This window comes from Hemicordylus capensis, chromosome 4 (assembly GCF_027244095.1).
Source record: "Hemicordylus capensis ecotype Gifberg chromosome 4, rHemCap1.1.pri, whole genome shotgun sequence".
Taxonomy (NCBI): Eukaryota; Metazoa; Chordata; class Lepidosauria; order Squamata; family Cordylidae; genus Hemicordylus; species Hemicordylus capensis.
This window is the reverse complement of record NC_069660.1, coordinates 291666029-291692534: the sequence shown is the minus strand read 5'-3', so window position 1 is coordinate 291692534 and position 26506 is coordinate 291666029. Positions and strand designations below refer to the sequence as shown.

At 42.9% G+C, this 26506-nt stretch overlaps 1 protein-coding gene across 7 annotated transcripts in view; it reads left to right on the top strand.

Moving 5' to 3' along the window:
- Nucleotides 1-26506, top strand: part of ANGPT1 (angiopoietin 1) — a 274758-nt gene that overhangs the window by 186778 nt on the left and 61474 nt on the right. For all 7 annotated transcript variants that reach the window (XM_053247661.1, XM_053247660.1, XM_053247662.1 and 4 more), the window contains 3 exons: nt 7475-7707; nt 15761-15888; nt 22528-22629. In XM_053247661.1, coding sequence (XP_053103636.1) covers nt 7475-7707; nt 15761-15888; nt 22528-22629 — 463 coding nt within the window. The remainder of the gene's footprint in view (nt 1-7474; nt 7708-15760; nt 15889-22527; nt 22630-26506) is intronic.

The following is a 26506-nucleotide window of genomic DNA, read 5'->3' as shown; positions in this document are numbered from 1 at the left end:
CTGGTGATTGGGATGCTTGACTCACAGTTATTACTTGTGGCATTAATTTCAAATAGATATTTCTGTAGAATAAATTAATACATTTTCATAGAATAAATTGCCAAATCCTTTTGAACTTGCAAAGGGATCTGGGAGGGAGTCTTTTGCGATAGCCCCCAGGATACCTTTGGGAACTCAATCCAATTGGAATGCTCATTAAACTACCAATGGATCCTGAATAATGGATTTGGGGGTGGGGGCTTGAAAGAATCTGATCATAACTTAAAGGGCTACTGGCAAGCGAGTGGCTAAAAGAGTTGCAATAAAGCTCTTGCTCTTGCTAAAAGAAATGCTGAGCTGGTTGGGTGGAGAAGCTTTTCCAGAACGTGGTTAGACAAAAGTCTAACTCTTCATGTTCAGCATTCATACAAGTGTACAGTGTACACAGGTACAGAACTATACAGAGGTACAGATATTTGCACATTGTGTTGAACACAGGTTCAGCATCACACTTCCTGTCTGCATCATGCATTTGAACGGCCTGTACCCAATGTCTTACTTTTAGAATGAGCGCTGGTACATTCACACAAAAACATGTACGTGTACGGACATCTTTACACTTGTACAACATAATGAGGTCATCCTCACAACCAGCCCTACCTGGATAGGACAGGGCAAGCCCAGGTAGGGATGGTCATCTTCAGCCCCAAGATTGCTCCCGATTCTGCTGCTCACCCCCCCGACCCCGATGCAGGCTTAAAGTGAAGTAGGAGGACAAATACGTGCATCCTACCTCACTTGATGGTCATGTGGAGCTCCTCACTGCTGGAAGCTGCTCTCAGTCTGGCAGTAGGCCTCTTTATCATAGAGCCAGGAGGAAAGAGTGGCGAGGAAGCATGGAGCTTTACCAATGCACCATGCTGCAATGCATTACGAGGTACCTGGCGGCCCCAGCTTGCTTCTCCCACTGCCGTCTGCCAATCACTGCTGGGCTTGCTGCCGCAACGCTCATGTGGGCATGAAAGCAACAGAGCTCTGATCATGTGGGATGGAGCAGGTAGGTTCCTGCCTCCCTTCTAGCCCCTCCCCCAGTTTGGTCATGAGAATGATCTCTGTGTCTGAACAACACTATAGCCTGCAGTGGTGCACACTTCTCTGGGATAGTACACACTTCTCTTTCCTAGGATTTCGAAGGAATCTCATGTCTTATATGTCTAGGGACCTCTAAAGCCTTAAAAATGTAATTGTGCTTTTGTTTCTTCTGCTTTTTATGAGCTATGGTGGTGCCTAAGATCTGGTGAAATTTAGTTGTGTTCTTGTCTTTATACGTTATTTGTGTTTTCCAAATAATTTTGGAACAGGGACAGGGTTTTGCAGAGAGGAGGCTCAAATTGGTTCGTGACATGGCCCAATTGTTTTCCTGACTTTTGGGGGACCAGTTCATTTCTGAGGTATTTTGAAATGAGTATGGGGGAGATCATACTTTTAGAATAAATGCTAATTGTGCACCAGCTGCTGCTTAACAATGGCTCTGTATTGCTTTGCCCAACTCATATGCAAATCACAGGCACAATTCTCCTGTCTCAGAAGGGGTTTTCAAGGTTGCTGAAAAAGAGTTGCTGAATAATTCACCCCAAATCTTGCACAGTGAGAGTGAGGTTTTGTTACGCATTGCATGCATGACCTAACAAGAACCTTAGGAACTTATTTCTTTGAAAGAAATAGCTGCCTAACTGTTGGGCACAATTTTGCAGCTGTTCAGCTGGATATTATGGAGTATGTAATTCAACATGGCTTTCTGGCATGGATATAAACGATGGTCCATGTTTGATCTCTTAGGATGGGTACCCCAGAGTATGACTCACATTAGTGGAAGTCAGTTCACACATTGGATACCAATTGAGAAGTAGTTGTGCAAATGAGAAATTCAACCAAACAATCCATCGTGATCGCTGCCAAAAGTGAAACCATATTCCCTCCAGCCTTTAGCTACGTGGTTTTGATAGAGTTGAAAAACCATTCTTTCATATGGGCTTTCATAAATTCAATATGTTCCTCTACTTAAACATTTTGATAATTTTTTTGGGAAAGTCTCATTTTGATTCCTTGTTCCTTTTTGGGGAGGGGCAGAGACACCCCCTCCTTTTAAAAACATGTTATTTTATTTATTTATTTGACATATTTGTATAGAGCCCAAAACTTACGTCTCTGGGCAGTGTACCATAAAACAATACAAACAAAACAAAATAAAAAGATTAAAAACACTACAATAATTTAAAATTTAAAACAAGTGCTCGCTTTGGCAGCATATATACTAATATTTAAAACAATGTTAAGAACTATTAAAACAGTTTCTAATTAAAAACCTGGGAGAACAGATGTGTCTTATCTGCCCTTTTTAAAATTGTCAGATTTTTAGTCTTTCCTAACATCCCACACTGATATTCCATAATCCTCATTAAAAACAAGTAACGTGGATGCTATTAGATCCGTAGGCTGGGTTAAATGATCTGTAGTTAACGTTACTTTGCCACTGATCTGTTATCCAGAAGTAAAAGCAGTAGTGGGAGCAATAAGAGAAACTGTGGCTCACTGGCAGACTTGAATCCACCAGTTAGTCCCTGCATGTAAAGAACATCATCTTTGGCAGGCAGAATCAAACGACTGGTCAGCAGATGTGATCAATTTAAATCTTCTTTCTTAAAACAGGAAGGTTTTACTACTTAAAACTCTAACAGATACCAAATGCTGGTGATCAGGGGCACAGAAAAGGGTCCCTGATGATCAAATGTATGATTCAGTCTTGACTGGGACTGGTTCTATCCTGAACCGTGCACAGCACTACTGCTTAGTGTGTAGAAGGTCACGGGTTTAATCCATGGCATTTCCAGGTAAGTCTGAGGGGGAAAATCCTGTCTTAAGCCCTGAAGAGCCGCTGCCAGTCAGAGCAGACAATACTGAGCTGGATGGATCAATGGGTCTGACTCAGTAGACAGCAGTGTCCTATGTTCCTGTGACTTTAAACGGTGCTCCCATATAAAAGTTAGAAAGCAGGAAAAGGTCATAGTTGGTAAAATACCAGCAACCCAGACTAGTGATACTCGGTCCATTGAAGCTTGAGAACTATGGGTTTAATAGATCTTCACAGGGTTGTTGTGAAAGAGAAACTTAAGTATGTAGTACACCACTCTGGGCTCCTTGGAGGAAGAGCAGGATATAAATGTAATAATAATAATTATAATTATTATTATTATTTCTTGTTTACACAGTCAGACAGGTGTTATTGACTGGTTTGTTTTATCCAGACATCGAGTCCTTCCCAAGGACCTGGGATGGCTGAATTTTATTGTCAATGTTGTTGCTGTTGTTATAGATATCATCACAGAATATAGGCTGTTCCCAGTAAAGTTGCTTTTTGTAATTGGCTGATAGTGATTTATGTGGCCCCTATGGTGTTGAGGTCTTTTGGAATTGCAACAAGGGTGCCAATTACCACTGGGATTATTTTGGTCTTTTTCTGCCACAGCCTTTCAATTTCAATTTGAAGATCTTTGTATTTTGTTATTTTTTCTATTTCTTTTTCTTCTATTCTACTATCCCCTGGTATTGCTATGTTGATTATTTTGACTTGTTTTTCTTTCTTCTCAACTACAGTTAAATCTGGTGTATTGTGTGGCTGTTTGTAGTCGGAAGTCCCATAATATTTTTGCATCTTCATTTTCTACAACTTTTTCAATTTTATGGTCCCACCAATTTTTGGCTACAGGTAGCTTGTATTTTTTGCAGATGTTCCAGTGTATCATCCCTGGTACCTTGGCATGCCTTTGTTTGTAGTCAGTCTGTGCAATCTTTTTACAACAGTTGATTAGGTGGTCCACTGTTTCATCTGCTTCTTTACAAAGGCGGAACTTGCTGTTTGTGGTTGATTTTTCGACTTTTGCTCTTATTGCATTTGTTCTTAGTGCCTGTTCTTGTGCAGCCAGTATTAAACCCTCTCTTTCTTTCTTCAAGTTGCCATTCTTAAGCCATTGCCAGGTCTTGGTGATGTCTGATTTTCCACTTATACTGTGCAGATATTGACCATGCAGGGGCTTATTTTTCCATTTTTCTACTTGATTCTTGACTTGTTCTTTCTTGTAGGCCTGCTTTGTTTCATTGGTGTTGAATAGTTTCGCGTTATTGACCATTTGAAGTACATCTTCTTCATGGTCCTTGATATATTTTTCAAGGCCTCTTTTCTCCTCCTCTACTGTTTGATGGACTTGCAGCATTCCTCTTCCACCTGAGCTGCAAGGGATGTATAGCCTATCGACATCACTGCAGGGGTGCAGAGCATGATTGATGGTCATGATTTTCCTGGTCTTATGATCTAGCGTCTCTAGCTCTGCCTGGGTCCAGTCTATTATTCCTGCACTGTATCTGATAACAGCTATAGCCCAGGTGTTTATGGCTTGAATGGTGTTCCCGCCATTGAGTTTGGACTTGAGGATTTTTCTAACTCTCCTGATGTATTCACTTCCAATTTTTCTTTTAACTTCAGTGTGTGCAATGTTATCAGCCTGGAGAATGCCCAAGTACTTGTAATGTTCTTTCTCTTCCAGGTTCTTGATCTTGCTTCCATTGGGCAGTTCTATTCCCTCTGTTTTTGTTATTTTTCCTCTGTTCATTATTAATGCAGCACACTTGTCTAGTCCAAACTCCATTGCTATATCGCTACTGAATATACGGACAGTGTTTAGCAGTGATTCGATTTCTGACTGGGACTTTCCATACAACTTCAGATCCTCCATGTCCAGCAGATGGTTTATTTTACTTGATATTTTAGATGGTCCAGGGCCTGTTTTGTTTAGTATTTGTGAAACTGGAGTCATGGTAATTACAAACAACAGAGGGGATAGTGAGTCCCCTTGGAAAATACCTCTTCTAATGCTAACCTGTCCAAGTGTCTTGCCATTGATTGTTAACTGTGTACTCCACATGCTCATTTCTTTTTAAATAAATATCTGAATGTTTTTGCTGACACCAGTTGTTTCTAAACATTTTAGTATCCATGTGTGAGGCAATGTCGAAGGCTTTCTTGCCACTAATAATAATAATAATAATTATTATTATTATTATTATTATTATTATTATTAGTTTGTTTATTTATCTGTCAGATTTGTACACCGCCTCAAACTTTCATCTCTGGGTGGTTAACAATAGCATAAAACAAGTTAAAACACACACAAAAATCTTAAAACAATATAGGCAATCTAAAAGTCAAAACAGATTAAAACTTAAAAATTTAAAAAGCTGAAAAAGCTTGTGTGGAGAGGTGGGTTTTCAAGTTCTTTTTAAAAATTGTCAGATATTGGGAAGATCATATTTCAGTAGGGAGCGCATTCCACAGTCTTGGGGCAGCAATCGAGAAGGCCTGTCCTTCTCCATGACAGAGAGCTTCTTCCATGATCTCATGATGTACTAGCTGCCTTCATGCCTCCGCAATTCCCCATTTGTCTCTACTTATAAGAGTTCACAACACTCTTGCACCTGTAAAGTTCAGCTCTCCTGCTATTTTTCACCACTAGTCTTCCCACCACAGTAATTTTTAGTTCAGTGGTAGAGTCATATTTTGTATGCTGAAGATTCCAGGTTCAGTTTCTGGCATCTCCCATTATAAACAAAGGAAGAATCAGGCAACAAGTGATGGGAAAGACCTCTGCCTGAGACCCTGGGAAAATGCTCTTAGATACATCATATTGGACTAGATGGCCTGATGGTCTGACTCCATACAAGGCAGCTTATAATATGTTTAGAGAGAGAAAGAAGGATGGATGGGAAAGACATGTGAATATAAGTCTCATATCATGAAGGATTATAATGTGGTTCTAATATGGTTTGAGGGTCATTCTGCAATAAGAGCACCCCCCAGATGTAGTGTGAAAAATCTATTTTTAAAATATACAACCTGACTTTGCTAAGAAAGATTGTGGCAGAATGAAGGATCATGTTAGCTTACTCTGATTTCCCCTTTGGAAAAGTAATTGCGTTCTTTATCTGGATTACCTCTCCTGTGTCAGTTTCCACTTCCCTGTTCTCTAAAGGCACTATGTACCTCATATAACCCTACCGTCCGAGACCATTTGGGGTGCCATATTTCTTCTGACACCTCACAGAGGAATGAAACAGATTTGGCAAGCTGATATTTCTATACCTCAGTGTCCTCTAATACCTTTAGAGACTGTGGAAAACAATCATGTGGATATGGATATAATTCTCAGATAGAAAGAGATGAGATTGCTATGTCATGTTGTTTTCTTTAAACACCATTTAAAATATATATACTCCTGTGTTGTACATGTTATCTTATTTTTAAATCTTCACCTTAATAAAATGGATTTTCTTTAAATTTCCATTCAGTAACAGTCACTCTAGTCATCTTTACTATTCAGCCAAATATTAGTTTTCAAATGGGAAGGCTTCCATATTACAACAATAGGATGTTGCCAGGTATCAAGGTCAGGCCAGGGCTGTGGGCGATATTATCCAGAACCAGGTCTGGGTTATGTTGTATCTGACTGAGGGCCTCTGTTGATGATTTCAGGGGCCTGCTAGTCTTTTTTTCAACCTTTTTTTCTTCCCTTAAAACCTTCAGACTTTTAAAATACAAAAACACCCAACTGCACCTCGAAATTTCACTCTGGATTCAACATGGAAGCAAACTGTAGCTCAGGAACATGGAGGAATTTCCGTCAAAATTCCTCTGCTACTTTGCTTGAGCTGAAATTTTCAAATTTGCCTATCGCAGTGCTGGTGCTGCTGACTCTGCACTTGTGCTACAGCGAAGAGGCGATTTCCGTTGATCTCCCCTTCCCTCTTACATCCACAGTGCCTCCTGAAAATATGTGCCTGAGGGTTGCACAGCCTGGAGTCCCAGCATCCAAGAGGGCTTCCCACACTGCTGCCTGCCTCCCCACCAGTGTACCCCAATCCTTGCTGGCCCAATCCTCTTATCAGTGCTACCATAGCTAGAACAGAGGCACCAGATTAGTTTCCCCACAGTGCTCCAGGTCCTATCATAGCATTGATCTTTGGGACGTGGAGACAATTCAGATGGCTCTGCCATTCCAGTGGTGCTAAGCACCTACGGCTGCTCTCATTTCTGCCACTACTGTCCTGTAAGCCCACAGGTGGGCCTACTCATTGTAGAGGAATGCTGCTGCTTGCCCAGTACCAGTCTACCCATGTGGTGGTGGGGGTTTTTCCTCACAGACATCCCAGAGGAAGGCACTTTGTCCAGGCCCCAAAACCTAGAGCTGACCCCTTGCTTGTGGGAAGATTTGCATAGATAGATCTATGGGGGACTGCCTCCCAGCAGAAGCTGTGACTAGAAGCCTTTTTTGCTCCCTCCAAATATATGGGCAGTTGGCTCGTCTCCCATCCTGTCATTCCCTAGCCAGCTGTTTGCATACACTTAGATTAACAAACATATGGTATTGATGTTTCTTCCTTCCAGCTTACTGGAGCACAAAGTCCTTGAAATGGAAGAAAGACATAAAGGAGAGCTGGATACTTTGAAGGAGGAAAAAGAGAACCTGCAAAGTTTGGTTTCACGTCAAAGCTACATCATCCAAGAACTGGAGAGGCAACTGAACAAAGCCACAACCAATAACAGCATCCTGCAGAAACAGCAGCTGGAACTAATGGACACAGTTCACAGCTTAGTCAGTCTTTGTTCTAAGGAAGGAGGTAAGGCAGCGTCTACTTGGAAAGGGAAGCTTACAGGATGCGTACCAAATTCTCCCGAGACTGCCCAGATTTTGAGGTTCCAATTTGCCTCATATATTTTGCAGTCTGGCACTAATGTGTTAGCTATCTGCCATTCTTTCCGGGTTTTAAAAAAAAACCAAATAAACGGGCCTTGTTCAGATGGCCGTACGTGGGCAGTTCACAGTTTGCATCTTTTTTTCTTTTTCTTTACATGTTTGATACACATGTGGCTGGCTCTCACGACCAGCAACAGGTCGCATCCTACCCATGTTCGGGAGCTACGTGGATTCCCGCTTTGTGATTGTGTGCTCTTAAAACACAAGGCAGGAGGCAGAGGCAAGTGATCATCTGCAGTAGGAATGCTCTGGCCTACTCAGCAGCTGCACCTAGCTACTTAATGAGGCAGAAGGAAAAGCCTTGCAGTGAGGCGGAAGGAAAAGCCAGTGGGAGCCTTGCAGATGATCTCCTCCCTGCCTCCTATCTTGCTTTTTGCCAGCACACAGTTGCAAAGTGGGAGTGCACACAGCTCCCAAACTTGGGTAAGATGCTTGTCCTAGCCAAATAAAGTTAATGTGAACTAGTCTATACAAAATGTGCTCAAGCAACCAAAAGGGCAGAGTGATAGCAAGGAGAAAAAGCAGGATTGTGGCAGCAGGCTCACCATCTGTTCATTGGCTCCTCTGTGCAAAACCAACCAGCTTGTACACACATATACTCTCTCTCTGCAATGCCCTGCAGTTGCAAGTTGCATTGAGATAGCCTACACACATGCAAGTTGTACCTGTGTAGGCTCTCGGCAGCACAGCTAACAGATGCTAGCAGGATGGGCCTGCTGCTAAAATTCTGTTTGCCCGAGTCACAAGTTCTCTCTGGCCTGTTATGTGAACAGGGCCACACTCATTAGAGAGGGATCAATAACTATAGTTGGGTAGGCTAAAGCAGGTATTGATGGCCTTCACACAATCAAAAACTGTGTTCTATCCAGGTTTGGGAGCTGTGTGTGCTCCCAATTCTCGGCTGTGTGGAAACAAGGTAAGAGGAAAACCTGGGTAGAAGTGGTTGTGTGGAAGCAAGGTAGGTGGAAAACCTGAGTAGCTTCCACACAGCCTGAGCCGAGAACTGGGAGCACACACAACTCCCAAGCATGTGTAGAGCACAGTTTTTAATTGTGTGAATAACCTCAGTGTATCGAAATGCCGTCCCCATTTCCGCTTTTGTTTTCATCATCAGCAGAAATGTGGGGGCAATTTCAGCAGAAATTGGGCTCCCTCAGAATTGCTACAGGAGCTTGCAGAGAGTGGCAGTGCTGGTTTTCGTGATTGTATGAAGGGGTGGAGCAGTTTTAAAGCCTGGATTGCTGACCCGAGGAGGAGGAGGAGGAGCAAGCAGCAGTTGCATTTTGAACATGCCTCAGCCTAGGAGTCCCCCCCCCGCCCATTATAGTTGGGTTACATATTGCAGATCTCTGTTAAAGGGTTCATAAGCCATGGCTTGAACTTTTAATCAAATTCCTGTGCTTTATCTTCTATTTCTGAGTATGAGTACAATAGCTTCATTACTAGAAACAAATAAGCCCAATTCATTCATAGCAAAATGAATGCACACCCCTCCAAACCCACTAAGCTTGTATATTTTAACACAAGCTTACAAAGCTATTGGACTCCCTGAAATCCAGCAGCAAAAGTAAGTGATTTGTGCATCACAGCTTTTGTCTTGACAACAACAACAACAACAATGGATATTTATATACCATTTTCCAACAAAAGTTCCCAAAGTGGTTTACATAGAGAAATAAAAATAAATAAAGATCTATCCCTGTCCCCAAAGGGCTCCCAATCTAAAAAAGTAACATAAGACAGACACTAGAGGGATGCTGTTTTGGTGCTTGATAGGACCAGTTGTTCTCCCCCTGCTCAGTAAAGAGAATCACCACTTTTAAAAGGTGCCTCTTTGCTCAGTTAGCAGGGGAATGCTTACAAGAAAGTTTAAAGTATGCTCTTACATATTAGCTGAAGTTTGAATGGAACTAAGGAATCTCTGTAACTAGTATGATCAAACACACTACCAAATATTCAAGAGTGCAATCAGGAAAAGTCAATTTTAGGTTAATATAACAGCCATATTTGACAGATATTTTGATAAGTAACAAAGCACTACATCCTTCCATCATTGTATCAACATGTGATTAGAAGTGTCAGAAAAAGGTGAAATATGCTAATATCAAGATATCATCCTTCAATCAGTACTGAGACTGATTAATTTTCATCAGAACAAAATCCAGCAAATATTATATTTGGGGTTTCTTATTCATAGCACCAGATCTTAGATTACTGAATCAATCAAATTTAATTTTGCTTGACACAGGCATTTCTCATCATCCTTTGCTATGTAATACACCACTGTGATTATGGCTTCAAAAGTAACTAGACATTCACTGAACTTTAATTAATTAAAAAGAAGTTCATGGTGATCAAGTGGGCCTGGTTCAAGTTCTTTTCATGCAATCACTGTAGCATGTGTTAGCTGCAGGAAAATCCTAGGAGCAGCAGCCTATGTTCATTCACTACTACCACAACACTCAGATTTTTTCACACCACCTCAAATGCTGGAAAAGTAAGATTTGTGATGACATGCCAGAATATGTATTCTTCATGGGGTGGCAGGTACAACAGCTGAATGGCCACTGATGCTGTTCAGAATGTAGTGGTGATGTGGCCTTTCCTTGTCCATAATAGATTAAAGTGTATCTTCTGATTTTTCTACTGATTTTGCACTAATTGATACCAAGTCTTCTGATTTTTCACTCATTGATGCCTGATTGCCCAGCCATATGCTGAGTGTCTAGTGCTATATTTCAGCCATTAGTTTGTGAAAAGAAGGCATGGTTGAACAGAAGGCACAACTTGTGGTTATGATAGTAACCCTGCTGTATTATCATTCAGTATCACACACTGTCTACATCACAAACATTTACATTGGTTTGACTATCATGCCACCCCTACCCCCACAATCCTTAGAACTGTCTTTGAATGTGGTGCTGGGAATTCTCTGTGAGAAATCCCATGTCCCATCATAGAACTATGATTCCTGTTGTTCTGTGTTGTGAGGAAATGATAGTTAAACCTTTTTAACAGTAGTGTGGCTGATTATGTCCCCAGTGTGAATAGGCAGATATGTAGCATTGAAGTTGGTTCCATTCTTCCCTAGTTGAATGCAGAATATCAAAGTTTTGGATCCAGGAGCACTCCCAAGCAACACACTTGTTCTTTCTGGGGGAGTGTAACCTCATCCAGAACAGGCATATCTACACCATCTCTTGGGTTCTGACCCCCCACCCCAATAGTCAGTACCTCTGTCTCATTTGGATTCCGTCTCAGTTTCTTAACTTTCATCCTGCCCATTACTGTCTCCCAACAGGCATTTAAAGAAGTTATTAGGGATGTGCAAATTGATTTGGGTACAAATTGATTTGTACCCGAATCTAGCTGATTCGGGTGATTTAGAGACAAAACAAATCACCCCTGTAGTCCATTGGCTAGATTTGGGTACAAATTGAATCGCGCCTGATATTATTCGAATTGATTTGAGATTTGGATCCCACCTATTAATTCCCCCAGATTCCCGGCTTTCATTTTTAAAAAAGAGCTAAACTCTAGCCCTTGTAGAAGTGGAGTTATGGAGCAAAATGTGTGGTCGCTATTTTTTCAAGTGTTTGGATTCTTTGGTGTATAATAACTTTCCCTTAATAAATCCCTATGAGGATTCATTATACACCTTCATTTCTTCTATTCATTTTGACTGTCTTTTCAACAGTGCCAACTGTCAACTGCCATGTGCCAACTACACCCCACTCCCACCCACAAGGCAGTGGGGTACTACTCAGTTTATGTTCTAGGATTTTTTTTCAAGTGCTTAGGCTCTTTGGTGTCTAATAATTTTCCTCAAAATCAATCCCTATGAGGATTCATTACACATCAAAGAGTCTAAACACCTCAAAAATTCATAAAATATCAACTGAGTACCCAGTGGCTTGTGGTGTAGTTGGAACATGGGATGCCACTAATTCCCCACCCCCACCTGTAAAGCAGTGGGGTCAAAATGAAAAGAAGAAATGAAGGTGTGTAATGAAGACACCAAAGAATCTAAACACTTCAAAAATACTTAAAATATAAATTGAGTACCTCAGTGTGTGTTTGGGGGGGGTGTAGTTGACACATGGCAGTTGACAGTTGGTACTGTCCAATGATAGTCAAAATGAACAAAAGAAAAGAAGGCATATAATGAATCCTCATTATATTCATTATGAGGAAAAGTTATGAGACACCAAATAATCTAAACATTTCAATATTCCTAAAAATTATAATGAGTACCCCACTGCTTTTTTTTTTTTTACTAATTTTTTTTGTAATGTCACTTATCTCCACCAGGGGAGTTCTTTGAGGCGGTGGTGGGCGGGTCTCAGAGGCCAGTTGCACAGGTGCGGCAGCCTCCAAAATGGCCGCTGCACCGAGGGGGAAGTCCACCCGAACAGGCCGGTTTGAGCTGCATTGAGGCTGGCAGGGGGAAGGGGAACCTCCGCGGACCCCCACTCTGCCTCCAACAACTCCCTCAGAGTGGGTAAGTGACATTAAAAAACATTTAGTAAAAAAAAAAGTCCGCAAACCCCCTAAAAAAAAAAGTCCATGAACCCCCAAACAGTCGGGGGGTGTTCGGTCTGGAGTTGGACCGAACAGGGGGTGGTTCAGTTCAACCCTGGACCATCGAACCAAACCAGCTCGACATTGAACCTGTTCAAAATCAAGCCGGTTTGCACATCCCTATCTATAAGGGCTAGAGCTTAGCTTTTTGTTTTCGATGAAAGCTGGGGATCCGTTTTAGGGTTAAGATATGGCAACTTCAAATCCCCATTGTTTCCTATGGCGTAAATGTTCAAAATCAGTAAAAATCAACCAAGTGTCCCACTGCCTTGAAATTTGGGTGGTAGGTGGCACCCATGGGGACCTACACAGCACCCAAATTTGGAGCCCCTAGGACCTTGTTAAGTGGTCCAAATCTGTCCGAATCCAAATCGAATCAAAGCAAATACAAATCAAATTTGGAGGGGGTAGATTTGGATAAAAAACAAATCAGGGGTGATTTGTTTGGGACATAAATTGAATAAAAAAATCGATTTGTGCACATCCCTAGAAGTTATGCCATTACCTGATGAAGTTGATATGGGGAAATAGATCTGGGTGTCAGCATATTGATAACACCCTGCACCAAACCTACCAATGATATCTCCAAAAGGTTTTATGTAGATGTCTAAAAGCATTGAAGACAGTATGGAAGCCTTATGGAACTCTGTACACTTACTCCTGCTTTGCAGAGCAACTGTCTCCAAGTGACACAATCTAGAATCTGCAAGAAGAGTACTGTTTTACAGAACCACTGTCAAACAGTGCCACCCAGTCCTAACTCCCTCAGGGGACCAGAAGGTTACCATGGTTGAGAGAGCCGCTGAGAGATCCAAAAGGATCAACAGAGTGACACTACCTCTGTCAATACCCAATTGGAGATCATCCATCAGGCCGGCACTGTAAAGGGATGGGGCTGCTGTGGGAAAAGCATCTTCATGATTGCATACAGAGGTCCTAGATGCCCTCTCTGGCATCTCCAAAACAGGGCTGAGAGATTTTTTTGCCTGTAACCTTCGAGAAGCCACAGCCAGGCTGTTTAGACAATACTGAGCAAGATGGACCAATTATCAGACTCAGTATAAGGCAGTTTCTTATGCAAGGCAGTCTCAACCACATAGCCCACTCGAAAGCCAGTTTGAATGGGTCTAGATAATCTATTTCCTCCAAGGCTGCCTGGAGCTAAGAGGCCACAACCCTCTCAATCTCCTTGCCCGACCATGGAAGATTGGAGACAGGTCTATAATTGGCTAACTCTGAGGGATCCAGTGCAGGTTTCCATGTGAGATCTAATAATAGCCTCCTCAAGGCAAGGAGAGCCACCTAATGTTGCAGTAGATAGATGACATGATTAGCAAGCCAGAGGTTGCCAATTCGAATCCCCGCTGATATGTTTCCCATACAATGGGAAACACCTAAATCGGGCAGCAGCAATACTGGAAAGATGTTGAAAGGCACCATCTCATACTGCACAGGAGATGGCAATGGTAAACCCCTCCTGTATTCTACCAAAGACAGCCATGGGGCTCTGTGGTCACCAGGAGTCGACACCGACTCGAAGGCACACTTTACTTTAGTTTACAAGGCAAGGAGGCACCCTACCTTCCCTCAGAGAAGCATTTAAAATATGTACCAGACCCTCTTTGATAGTACTATTGGCAGATAAAAAGGCAAGCTAGGCAAAGGTCATTAGAACTGGTGGTAGGATGTACAGTCCGAAGCAGCTTGTCCACATCCTCAGGAGACACAAACTGAAAGTGATCCAATCTGATCCCATAAGAGGAGTTGCTGGGCACCTCTCTAGTAGACTCTGCAATAAATGTGGAATCCAGTTTGGCTCAAATACGAGATATTATATCCACAAAAAAGTCATTTAAAACATCACAGAGGGTGATCAAAGTTTCCAAAATCGAGTTCAAGGGGGGAAGGGCACGTTCTAGCTCTCTCACTACCATAGACATCTCCACTGGACATGAACTTGTGGATGCAATGTGGGCAGAAGAGAACTGCTTCTTTGTGCCACCCATATTGCCAGAGCATAGATCTTCAAATTTCTATTTATGGGTACAGCGGCGGCGGCCGGCGGTGGGGGGGGGGGGTTGATTAAGGCAATATTACTACTAAAATACATCACAGAGATTAACCAGGTGGCTTGCAAAGAGGCAATTTGAGTTTGGTGTCTGAATTAACTGAACTCCAGGCTGGCTAGAGAAAGAAGGCTTCAGAGAAACTGGTTTTTAGACTTAGTGAAGAACAGGGAGAGGGAGAGGCCCAGAGGGGCACAGTGGTTATTATACTACCTCAATCATTATGGCTCCAATGCAACTGAAGGACCTCTTTCCTCTGGAATAGACCGGGAGTCGGGAGGCAGCAGCAGGAGTCAGGACTCAGGAGGCAGGAGAACTGAACGCCATTCGGGGGTTAGGCAGCAGGGATAGATCCAAAAGGAGTCTGGTCTCGTGTAGCCAGCTACTCATAGCAGTGAGGCATGCTGGGCAGATTGGGCCAGTGAGGAAAGTCAGTCTGGAGGCTGAGAGTAAGAATGGCACAAAGAGTAAGACACAGCCAGATGTTAGGGCAGGTGTCAGGTCAATCGCCCAAACAGTGGGTGGCTCCAAGGTGTAGAGACCAAAGGAAGCACACTGGTTCATGAAACTAGGGCCAGCTATAGCCCAAAACGTGCCCTGGTACAATATGCTGATTTCTCCCTGCGGAGGAGAATTCCTGTGGATCTCAAAAGAATACATTGTCTTTGTTGGGTGTTCTAGCATCAGCTCAATGGCATGAAAAGGACAAGAACAACCTGTATGTAAATGGACTGACTGGACTTGTTGCAAGGACTTAACTGTCAGGTCAGAAAGACCCAGTAAACCAATCAGTATTTTTAATGAGTGCTTCTCCTGAGTTCCTATGGCCCATCAACCTCTTTTGTTGGGGAGAAGAGCAGTGTTCACAGTGCTATAACTGCTTTCCTGCTGAGATGATTAGTTTAGCTTGTTTGAGCATCCAAGGAGGGGAAGTAACAGGGTCAGTCCCTGGGCAGAGAGACCTTGAAGTTAACTCTGTGGATAACTTGGGTCTGCTTAGGCATTCCCAACAGAGGGAAAGGCATGAGGCTAATCCCCTTCCGATTCATGTGATAGCTGGTGAACTTGGGAGTTAGGGCTAGGGTTGCTGTTGTTATTGTTGTTATTATTATTATAGTGGGAACTACAAGCCTGTAGTCCCAGATATGAGCAGAGAGGCTTCTGGGAGCCCGCAGAAAGGCAGTTCTGGCAACAATTATCTATGCCCCATTTGGCTGATCATGTTCTAAGATTTCTATTGCAACTTTATATTTATTTTCTGTCTTGCAGTGTTACTAAAGAGTGCAAAAAGAGAAGATGACAAGCCATTCAGAGACTGTGCTGATGCATACCAAGCTGGTTTTAACAAAAGCGGTGTCTATACTATTTATATTAATAATATATCTGAACCTAAAAAGGTAAAGAAAAAATGGGGGTGGGGAATTGTCTGTTCAAATTTATATTCTGCAGAGCTCAAGGGATCTTACTTATTTATTTATTTATTTATTTATTTATTTATTTATTTATTATATTTATATCCTCCTGTTCCTCCAAGGAACCCAGAGGGGTGTACATGGAGCCCAGAGTGGTGTACATGGTTTTATGTATATCCTCACAACAACCCTATGAGGTAGGTTAGGCTGGGAGATAAGTGACTGGCCTAGAATCACCCAGTGAAGTTCATAGATGAATGGGAATTTGAACTCAGGTCTCCCCAGTCCTAGTCCAACACACTAACCACTACACCATGATGGCTCTCAGCTGCCATTTTGCATCCAAACACTGGACTGGTACTTGTAAATTTCTGGATACTTTGGGAGATGAAGCATCCATGGCTGCTTCTGCCCATTATCTTGGGGTTTTTTTTATCACCCCTTCCTCCCCACTCTGCTATGCAGGATACAAATCATAGCAGGTGAAATAGTTAGGAAGATGGAAGAACTGGGAGCAAACTGGGAAAAGCTGCATCCTATTGATCTTCCACAGCAGAGGGAATTTAAAGATATTAATCAGAAATCCAAGTTACAAGGTGCCAGCCCTACAAGATATCATTATATACAGAGATGTATAATCATGCCTATCATATTAATAATTCAAGTTACACAATTTTTGAAATGTAGAGAAGCAAAGTAAGTCGCAATAGTTTGTTCTGAGAACATGGCACTTAGTGGTCCGATTGAAGTAAGGGGCCCTTGGATTGTGTCAGAGAGATTTATATAGAGAGCAACAGAAACATTAAAACTGCAGTTATAACATTCTTGAAATCATAGCTGTTCCAATCTGACTGCAAATTCCAATCTGATCTGTGATGCTGTGCCCACAAACCCCAACAATTCTAATTATAATGCCAACAGTATCAAAAATAATACCAACAGTTGAAAAGGTATCAACAGTTCATGTGTAACATACTGTTGAATTTGCCTTGAGGTGTGCATTTAAATAAATACTTCTTATTATGGGCTTGAACTAGCTTATCACATCTGTTCATGATGTGTGTTGAATGTGCTGACCACATCTGCTCTTGTTATGCATTTCTTAAACAGAAAGTCCATCTGTACAAGAATGCAGTCATATGCAACAATTATTTATTTAGCAGATTTTTATATTGCCCCATGCCCCATATACAGCTCTTTGGACGTGCTCCCAATTTTCAGTTGTGTGGGAGCAAACAACTAGGTAGGAGGAGGGAGAAGTGTGGGAGCTAGGAGCTAGGTAGGACAGTGCTTACCTACCCAACTTTCATACTCATCATATGACCAAAGTGGGATGAAAAGATGTCCTACCCAGCTCCTTTCACAATCACTCCTTCTTCCTCCTTCTACCTAGTTGTTTGCTCCCACACAACTGAAAATTGGGAGCATGCACAGCTCCCAAACCTGGGTAGGACACTTGTCTTACCCAGTTTTCAGTTGTGTGAACACCCTCAGTATATTTTAATCTTAGATAACAACAATGAACTAGGGTGTGCATGGACCGTTTGGCATGGTTCAGTCTGAATTTGAACAGAATTCAAACTGAACCATGGGTATCCAAACCAGTTCAGTCAAACCAATCAGCTGGGCCGGTCAGTTTGGTGTTCAAACTGACCCAATTTGTGGTGGTCTGGTTCTCAATCGAACCGGTTCTGCACATCTTTGCAAAGAACACACTTCCAAAGGTCTGTTGTACATCTAGTAAATCACTTTACTCATAAAAATGGGTTCAATTAAATTGAGATGTCTGTAATTTAAAGAAATGTTGAGAATCCAAACCAGGAGCCAAACCTGATCATTGTAGAGAGTTTCACTTCATCTGAATCTACTGAATAGTGATTATTCAAATTAGATTCAGTCAACACAAGGAGATAGAAAAAGAGAGTAATTCAAGTTCTTCCTGTTCCTCCTGTGGTTTTTTTGTTCAGATTTCAACCTCAGAACAGACTAAAAGGTGTTTAATGGCTGGATGCCTTGACCTTGTCTGGGACATGAGCCAGTTGAGGACATTTGTTGGCTTGAAGAGTGGAAAGCTAACATTTATAATCAGCTTGCCGCTCCTGTTAATGTGGCAGGTGTTCGCATCCATCGCTATGGAGAGCGCCAGACCACACAGTGAATAATTTAGTGCTGTAAATCCCCCTGTCATTGTATGAGTCCTCTTTTTTAATTTGCTACATCGCTCACAACAAGAAAACATCAAAACTTGTTTGGGAAAGGAATTTTTCTATAATTGCTCTTCAAGCAATTTCCTGTATACATGTACACTACCTATAACTTCTTTTTTTCCTTCATATGGAAACATGAGCTTATTGAATGGAGGGGGCAAGGGGGGTGGGGGGAGAAGTGAACGTTGTGTTTCTGGAGCTTGATGTGCATGTTAAATACGATACATGAATTGCTTGGAAATGCCTGCTTATAAATCAAGGAGCAATGAAACCACATGCAGCAGATAAATGTTTGCAATCAAATGTCGTTGCGGAAGGAAGCACGAAGCCAAACTGTTTTTTCTTCAAGAAAAGACACGTCTTTAGGGATTTTGCTTTTCCTTGCTCAAATAAGGTCCACAGTTTTTGAGCACTGTACAATCCCTTTCCTCAGATACACAATCAGGAGCCCTTGGCTGCCTGTACCAGCATCAGAGACATACAATGGGGAAACAGTGAAGCATCCATATGGACAATACGCCTTAGATTGGAAAGCATGGAATTGATTCCGCTAAGGATGAAATGACATCCTTGGGTTGATTATGAAAGAAACAGTTCAAAGGAATTGGGTAGTGACCCCCATGTGATAGGGCCATGTACAACCAGCCAATGTCATGGGGTCTGGTTCTTTCTATGGTCCTGCGTGAGAATGCCAAGACCTACACTGAATTGATAAGAAATTCTCAGACCTTTTATTAAAATGGGCCCCCTAACTCCAGTGGAGTATGTCATTTTATTAAAAGAACACAGTAAGAGAAAATCTGGAACTGTTACAATCATTATGGACTGTGTGCATCTTACTATGAACATTTATAGGACATTGTTTCGAATAAGGCCAAGCCAATTTATAATGAAAATGCTGGGCAGAAGCATAAACATCACTAAACCGTCCCCCGCCCCCATTTCCTGGAGAAAATGAAAAGACTAAGAGTATTTCAATCAACCATTTTTAAATATTTGAAAATGCGCACTGTTCACACCATGCAGTCAATCGAAAAGGCCATTTGTGTATTGGATTTTATCCATTTTGTATAAGGACTAGTGTTAATAGAAAGTGTATGCAGCAAGAAGTGATTTAGATGAGTACACACCTGCCGATATGTAAGAACTGCTTCCTCTGTGACACAATCCCCCGAGGCCACGGAATGTGTGCAAATCTTGAAACCATGTGGGCAGAGTCAAGAGTGTGAGTCTTTCCCACCTCTTTGTTTCTCTTGCTCCCAGCTGGGCAAGAATCAGGTTGGAAAGACCTATGCAATCTCAGCCCCATCCATGTGGTCATGGTCATCACACACATCCTGCAGCTGCACCAGATAACACCAGAGAGAAGCAGAACAGCTGCAGGTGTGTAGAAAGGGGCCTTATTTATTTACATGCTTAAATGAATGCTGGATGGCAGCCATCATTAATTACAAAAGTAGTTTGGGAATTATAGGTTTGGGTCTGGGTGTACATTTTCCTCTATCCTGGGAATATGCCGGTCAGAGGGCAACATCTGTCCTGTGACTGAAAGGCTGAACAGGAGATGCACCATGAATAATGTGCAACATAATGCACAGTTGGACAATATGTTCTAACCATGCAAATGGACTGGTGGGTTATAATTTGCTATAAATAGGTTCACAATTGCTCTGGATAGTCAAGAAAGGGATCATCAGGTTAAGAGTAGGAAGTTACAGATGCAAAGTTATGTTACATAAAGCTACATATGCAAACACTAGAAAAGATTAGGAAAGGGCTGAAAATAAAGTGGCTGGTATGATGTGATTCTCTCTACCCAGCAAGGTATGTTTTTCCACCATTCCACTCACAGGTGCCCAAGGCATGCAGGAACATAAGCCCTGCTGGATCAGGCCCAAGGCCTATTAAGTCCAGCACTGTGTTTTGCACATACATCACAGGAACTAAAGAAAGCTTAAGAAAAACCACACACTTCCTTCAAGAGCTTCTTTTAACATAGAGGAAATTCCCCCACCCCTCAATTAGGCATTAACTTTTTTCTGAAACTAAACTCAGGAAGTTGCCTTATATCAGATCATTGGTCCATCTAGCTCATTATTGCCTGCACGGTCTGGCAGCAGCTTCTCCAAGGTTGCAGGCAGAAGCCCTGCCTTTCCCAGCCCTGCCTGGAGATACCAGGGACTGAACCTGGGACCTTCTGCATGCAAAGCAAGTGCTTTACCATTGAACTACAGCCCCATCCATGAGAAGCTATTACCTGCCAAGGTGAGCATAGATTAAGTTGGGGAAAGAAAGCAAAAGATCTGCTCTGGGCTCCTCCAAGGAGAAACTGAAATTCTTTCTGAATATCAGGGGTTGCTTCCCAAGGAGATATTTGGGTGATGGCAGAGGCGCTCTTACCCCTGGATTTGGGGCCAAAATCCAGGGCCTTCACATCCCCTGAGTGCCCCCAAATCCTCTTTAGTCTGTCCCAGGTGGTGTGGTTGCCTGGCGGAGCAAGATGATGCTTAATTTGTAGGGGAGAGGTGGCCTCCAAAGGCTTTTAGGTCCAGGCTCCAAAATTACCCAGGTGCACCTCTGGGTGGTGGGAATGTTTTCTCTACATACCCTGGTGAACAACTTAAAGTGATTTAATAAAAATCTAGTAAGAGGAGACATACTTCTGCAATAGATTCTGGTTCAACAGTGGAATCCAAGTCAGAATGGATGTGAATGACTTTATCAGCATGGGAGGCGGGGCGGAGGGAGACATCTACAAAATGACCACCACAAGCTCACTGATCACAATGGAAACAATAGCTCCCAAAGAGTTCTGAACAGCTCAGTTGGACACAAATGCATAAATACAATAGTAGAAGAAAATTATTAATGCTTTGCTGCAATCACTAAGTACATAAGAATGTAAGAAGATCAGGCCCAAGGCCCACCTAGTCCAGCATCCTGTTCCCCACAGTGGCTCACCAGATGCCTCTGGGAAGTCCACAAGCAGGAGATGAAGGCATGCCCCCTCTTCAGTCATTCCTCCTGCAACTGGTATTCAGAGGCATAGTGCTAAAGAGGATGCTTTAAAAGGACTCTGAGCTAGGGATGTGCAAACAGGTTCAATGTCAAACAGGTTCAACATCAAACCTGTTCGGTCCGATGGTCTGATATCAAACCAATCCCTGCAGCCGTTTGTGGGGGTTCATGAGTTTTTTTAAAAAACAAGCCAACCCCCGCACAGAGCATCTGTGCGTTTTTTGGGGCTGGCAACCTCCCCCCTCCCAGTCTTTGGCCCGGCCGCTGCTGCCTCCTCGCCTTGCCTCCATGCTGGGCCGGATCCGCTGCCTCTCTCCCCCTGCCCCAGTCTCTGGCCCGGCCGAGTGCCGCCGTGGCCAGGCCCGCCGCCGCCTGGCATCCGGGCCCGCCGCCGCCGCCTCCTCGCCTCAGCGGCTGGGCCAGACCCGCCGCCTGGCCCACTACTTCCGCCATGCCGGGCCCGCGGCTGCCCGGCCAGCCAATTCTCCCGCCGCTGCCGCAGCTTGGCCCACCGCCGCCGCGGCCTGGCCCACTACTGCTGCCGTGGGTCACAGCCTGGTCCACTATTGCCCATGGGTCGCAGCCTGGCCCACTACTGCTGCCGCGCATGGCCGCCACCTTGCCTCAGCAGCCACCCAGCCAGCCAATTCTCCTGGGTACGCCTTAGCCAATCAGGCGCCTCTGCCTGCCAGCCAATCAGCTGGGCTGCCGGGATGCATTTTCCCTGGGCACACCCAGGAGAATTATATATATAGATAACAATGGGTGATTTGGCACATAATGGAGGCCAGTAGGGAGGAGGGCAAACTTCTGGAGACACACACCCCCCCCCCTGGTTGAATCTAAGTTTAAAAGAAAACTAAAAAAAAAATTAAAAACCAAAAACTCGTGAACCCTTCCCAGATCGAACCAAACCATGAGGATTGGGGGGGTGGGGGTGGGTTGGCAAAAACAAACATGCCTGGTCCAGTTCGAGTCTGGTCTGGACTTGAACCAAACCAGGCTACTCAGTTTTGTGCACACCCCTACTCTGAGCTACAGCACCCATCATCCCTAGCCACAACAGCCAAAGATATTACAACTCCCTGGGATTTGTAGACTCAAAACAGCTGGGGACCCAGGGCTGAGAGCCCCTGGTCTACACAATTAGTTTAGGGATTTAATTGCCACAGGATATTAGTGCTAACAAATAATGGCTCTAAATGGATTTGCACCCCCATGGTCAGAGACAGAAATACCTTTCCCCTAAATGCTAGGAATATAATCCAGGAGTTGCAGATTGCCATCTTGCCGCAATTTGTAAACCTGCCTGGGCACTATAGGAGCCAGAAGGCTAATCTGGATTAATCAGGGGCCCAAGTCAGCATGGTGATTCTTGCATTTTTGTCCTTATTCTTAGGTTTTTTGCAATATGGAGATCACAGGAGGAGGCTGGACAGTTATACAACACCGAGAAGATGGGAGTCTAGATTTCCATAAAACGTGGAAAGAATACAAAATGGTAAGATGGGGAATTATTTACAGGAATTGTATCTATAGAATCACTGGGGACTAGTTTTATTCTTCTTCTTATTTTAAAGCAAAGCTGAACTCTCTGTTAATATTTGTGCTGGGAACATAGCCATTAAAGAATAGAACCAAAAGAAACAATGTGGCCCTAGTTTATTATAGCCACTACCCTATCTTAAGACTTCTTTCTTGATTCGTTTTAATATGAATAATCCTTTAGGGAGCTCTTCTATTCAGTAAGCAATGTTTGTTTGTTTTTTGCCCCTCTGGAATTTGAGATGAATCCTCTGCCTTTGACACAGCTTTCTGCTTCTTTTCCCCAGAGGATGCATCACACTTAATAATAAAAATTGTAAAAACCAAACACATATTGGGTGAAATCCATATGCAAGTGTGTGTGTGGGTGTGTGTGTCTAATAATAGCCCTTTAAACCTTATGGAATACAGCTCTAGAAGCCCCCTGACCGTATTAGGGAGTGTTTGGGGGTCAGAGGGTTTGCCATTTGAAAGAACATCCTAAAAGCCTCTATACATGATTGGAGGAGCTGTTTGTGACAGTTTGGATACCAACCAGTGGACTCAAAGAAACAGCTAAACTTTAAAAAACAAATATTAAAAAAAATATGTAATTAATTTGCAAAAACAAAACACCCCACCACCCCAAAACAACCAAACAAAGAGCAACAGGAATTCAAGATGAGGCTGGTTCCAACATCATGTGGAACCTCAAATAAAGTTGGGCTCCGTGTGATGACCCTAGGCTTTAGGAGTAAATGCTCCCGCCTCCCATCTCTATGCAAGTGTTAACTTCCTATTTAGGTTAAAATAAGCAAAGATTGGTCATGTCATCTGAACCGAACTATCTTGACTTGTTCCAACCTACGTGCTTCAGGTTACCTGAGATCCTGTAACTCATTTCAGTCCATGGGTTAAGATCTCAGGTTATCGGAAGCAAATAGGTTTGAATAAAGTAAGATTAGTCAGTTCGGATAACATGACCCATATCAACTTATTTTGGGAAGTTTATGCTCATGCAGGGATGGGGGTGGGGAGTGCACACTCCTGAAACCGAAGGAAACTGTGTGGAACTTGACTTTACCCGAGGTTCCACATGACGCATGAACCAGTTTGTGGTTAGTCTGGGGGAGTTCATCAGTGGGTGAAAAGCACCTTGTCACTATAAATCAAGAGGTCTTCTCTTGCACACCAACTGCATTCCAGCAAGCCCATTATTTCTCATTTTGCAAATGCAGGCCTCAGGAATAACATAAACACATCCATTGATTTAAAAGATTCAGAAAGTGATTCTGAATCTCTGAGATTCTGAAAGTGATTCTGAGTGACCTATCCTGAATTCTGAAAGTGATTCTGAGTGACCTATACCCTTTCAAGGGTAATCTAGGCATCATGCTGTTGTCCTATGAAGCCCTAAAAAAGCTTCCTCACAAGATTGTTTTGAGATGACATGCAATAAAGATTGAATTAAAAATAACAATCAATAGCATTAAGAACTGCTACACACATTAGAAGTAAGAGTTTTTCCTAAGATTTCATCTAGCTGAATCCAAGTAGGATAGATGTGATCATTGTAGGGGTTCAGAATCTGAGGGATGAGATAGATCTCCCTGTGCTGGATCAGGTGACACTCCCCTGGAAGGAGCAGGTATGGAGCTTGGGGGTACTGCTGGACCCAGGCCTCATCCTGGTATCTTAGGTGGAGGCTATGGCCAGAAGTATTTTCTATCAGCTTTGGCTGATTTGACAGCTGCGTCCATTCCTTGAAAAGGATGACCTCAGTGGTAACCTCTGGTAACCTCCGGGCTTGACTACTGCAATGCGCTCTATATGGGGCTGCCTTTGTACATCGTTTGGAAACTTCCGTTAGTTAAAAATGTGGCAGCCAGATTGGTCTCTGGGGCAACCCAGAGAGACCATGTTATGCCTTTTTTTGAAACAGCTGCACTGGATGCTGATATGTTTCCAGGCAAAGTACAAAGTGCTGGTTATTACCTTTAAAGCCCTGAACGGCTTAGGTCCAGGTTACCTTGATCCCCACCACACATTAAGGTCATCTGAAGAGGTCCATCTCCAGTTATCACCAGTACGTCTGGTGGTGACTCAGAGGCAGGCCTTCTCTGAAGCCGCTCCTGGGCTGTGGAATGCACCACAGCAGAAATCCATAATTTGAATTCTTTACTGGCTTTCAGGAGAGTCCTCAAAACCTATCTGTTTGGCCTGGCCTTCCAGGGTTTTAAAATTGTAATAAATGGTTTTAATGTTGTAACCTGCTTTTTCAGGGTTTTTAAACTGTTCTGACTGTTTAATTGTTGTTTTGTGGTGTTTTATAATCTCTGTTTTAACTGTTAATTGATTTTAATTGTTTTGTTTTAATTGTAAACTGCCCTGAGCCATTTTGGAAGGGCAGTATAGAAACTGAATAAATAAATAAATGCATAAATGAATTAATTGATACTGCAGCAACAGGTTCACACATGCATATACATCATTTGATATTTCTACTGAGGCTGAGCAGAAACACAAACCCTAACTTTGTAGCACAATTCACAAGCTGCAGAGCTACCCACCTCTTTAATTGATGCTTGGGAGAGGGGGCTCAAAGATGGCCAAAGTTCACCCATTGTGCTGGTGGCATGGGAAAAGGAATGCATCCTTGTGTTGCTTAGGCAACAGAGTGACGCTTCCTGTCTCTTCCCACACTGTGCTGTGTGTTGCGGCACAGTGCACAGAGACTGAGATGGTTGTCCGATTGCTGAGACAAATGCCATATCTTCCCACACTGTGCTGTGATATGCTTTTTCTGTGGCTGCAGAATTTGCAAGCTGCTACAGAAGAAGCAAGTTAAATACACAGGTGAAGGGATTTGTGAGGGGGAGATTCACAATCTACACTAGGGCTTTTTAAAAAAGTAGAATTCAGAACTGCACCATGATATGTGAATGTAATTCATGTGCAGCTACAACACACACGTGTGCATTTTCCTTACCTATGCACACATGACATTTAGAGGCCTACACAGAGCAGGAGAAAATCTTCTGAACTGGGAATCTGAGGACACCAATGCATTCATTGATAAAGACTATGTGTGGTGTAGCAGTGGAGTATGTGGGAAGCATTTTCAGCAGAGGGAGGAGAAATGGGTGGGCTTGACCAGGGACTGGATTCTATAAGAGCCTGAACTCCTTGTTTTCTGATTGCTGTCAGTTACTTTTAACATAATCTAACAAAATACAACCTTGGCATGACTTTAATTTTTGAATTTCACACATGTTATTTGCGAATTGCACTTTAAAAAAAAGAAATTAGATTTTGAGTTTGATGGCACATTAAATAAAGCTTTGAGGCCTATTCACACATGTTCAACACTCGCACAATGAGTATACAGTGTTCACAGGTACAGACCAATACACTGGTACAGTCATTATTAGGGATGTGCAAAATGTTTCGGGCACAGAACGATCTGTGCCCGAAATGATCAATTTCGGGTGATTCGGAGCCAAACCGAATCACCCATGATGAGACCCAATAATTTTCGGACCTGAAACGAATCACCCCTGTTTCGGGTCTGAATTTTTGGGGTGTTTTGGGTCTCCTTTTTGTGCCCTAGAAGAGTGCCAGCCTTGTCTTCTTCGTCCCCCTCCGTTTTCAGTTTGATGTCTCTGAATTTCCCACCTTTTTGCCTCCATTGATTTCAATGCAGAAATTGCTTTCCTTTTACTTTAATTGAAAAGGTCCTGGGGCCAAAAGAGTGGGGTGGGGTGGTAGTGCCTAATGGATGGAGGTTATCACCCCAATTGCAGAGGGATTGGGCAAAGGGCTGATTTTTGGTGAATTTCTGAAGTTTTAGTGTC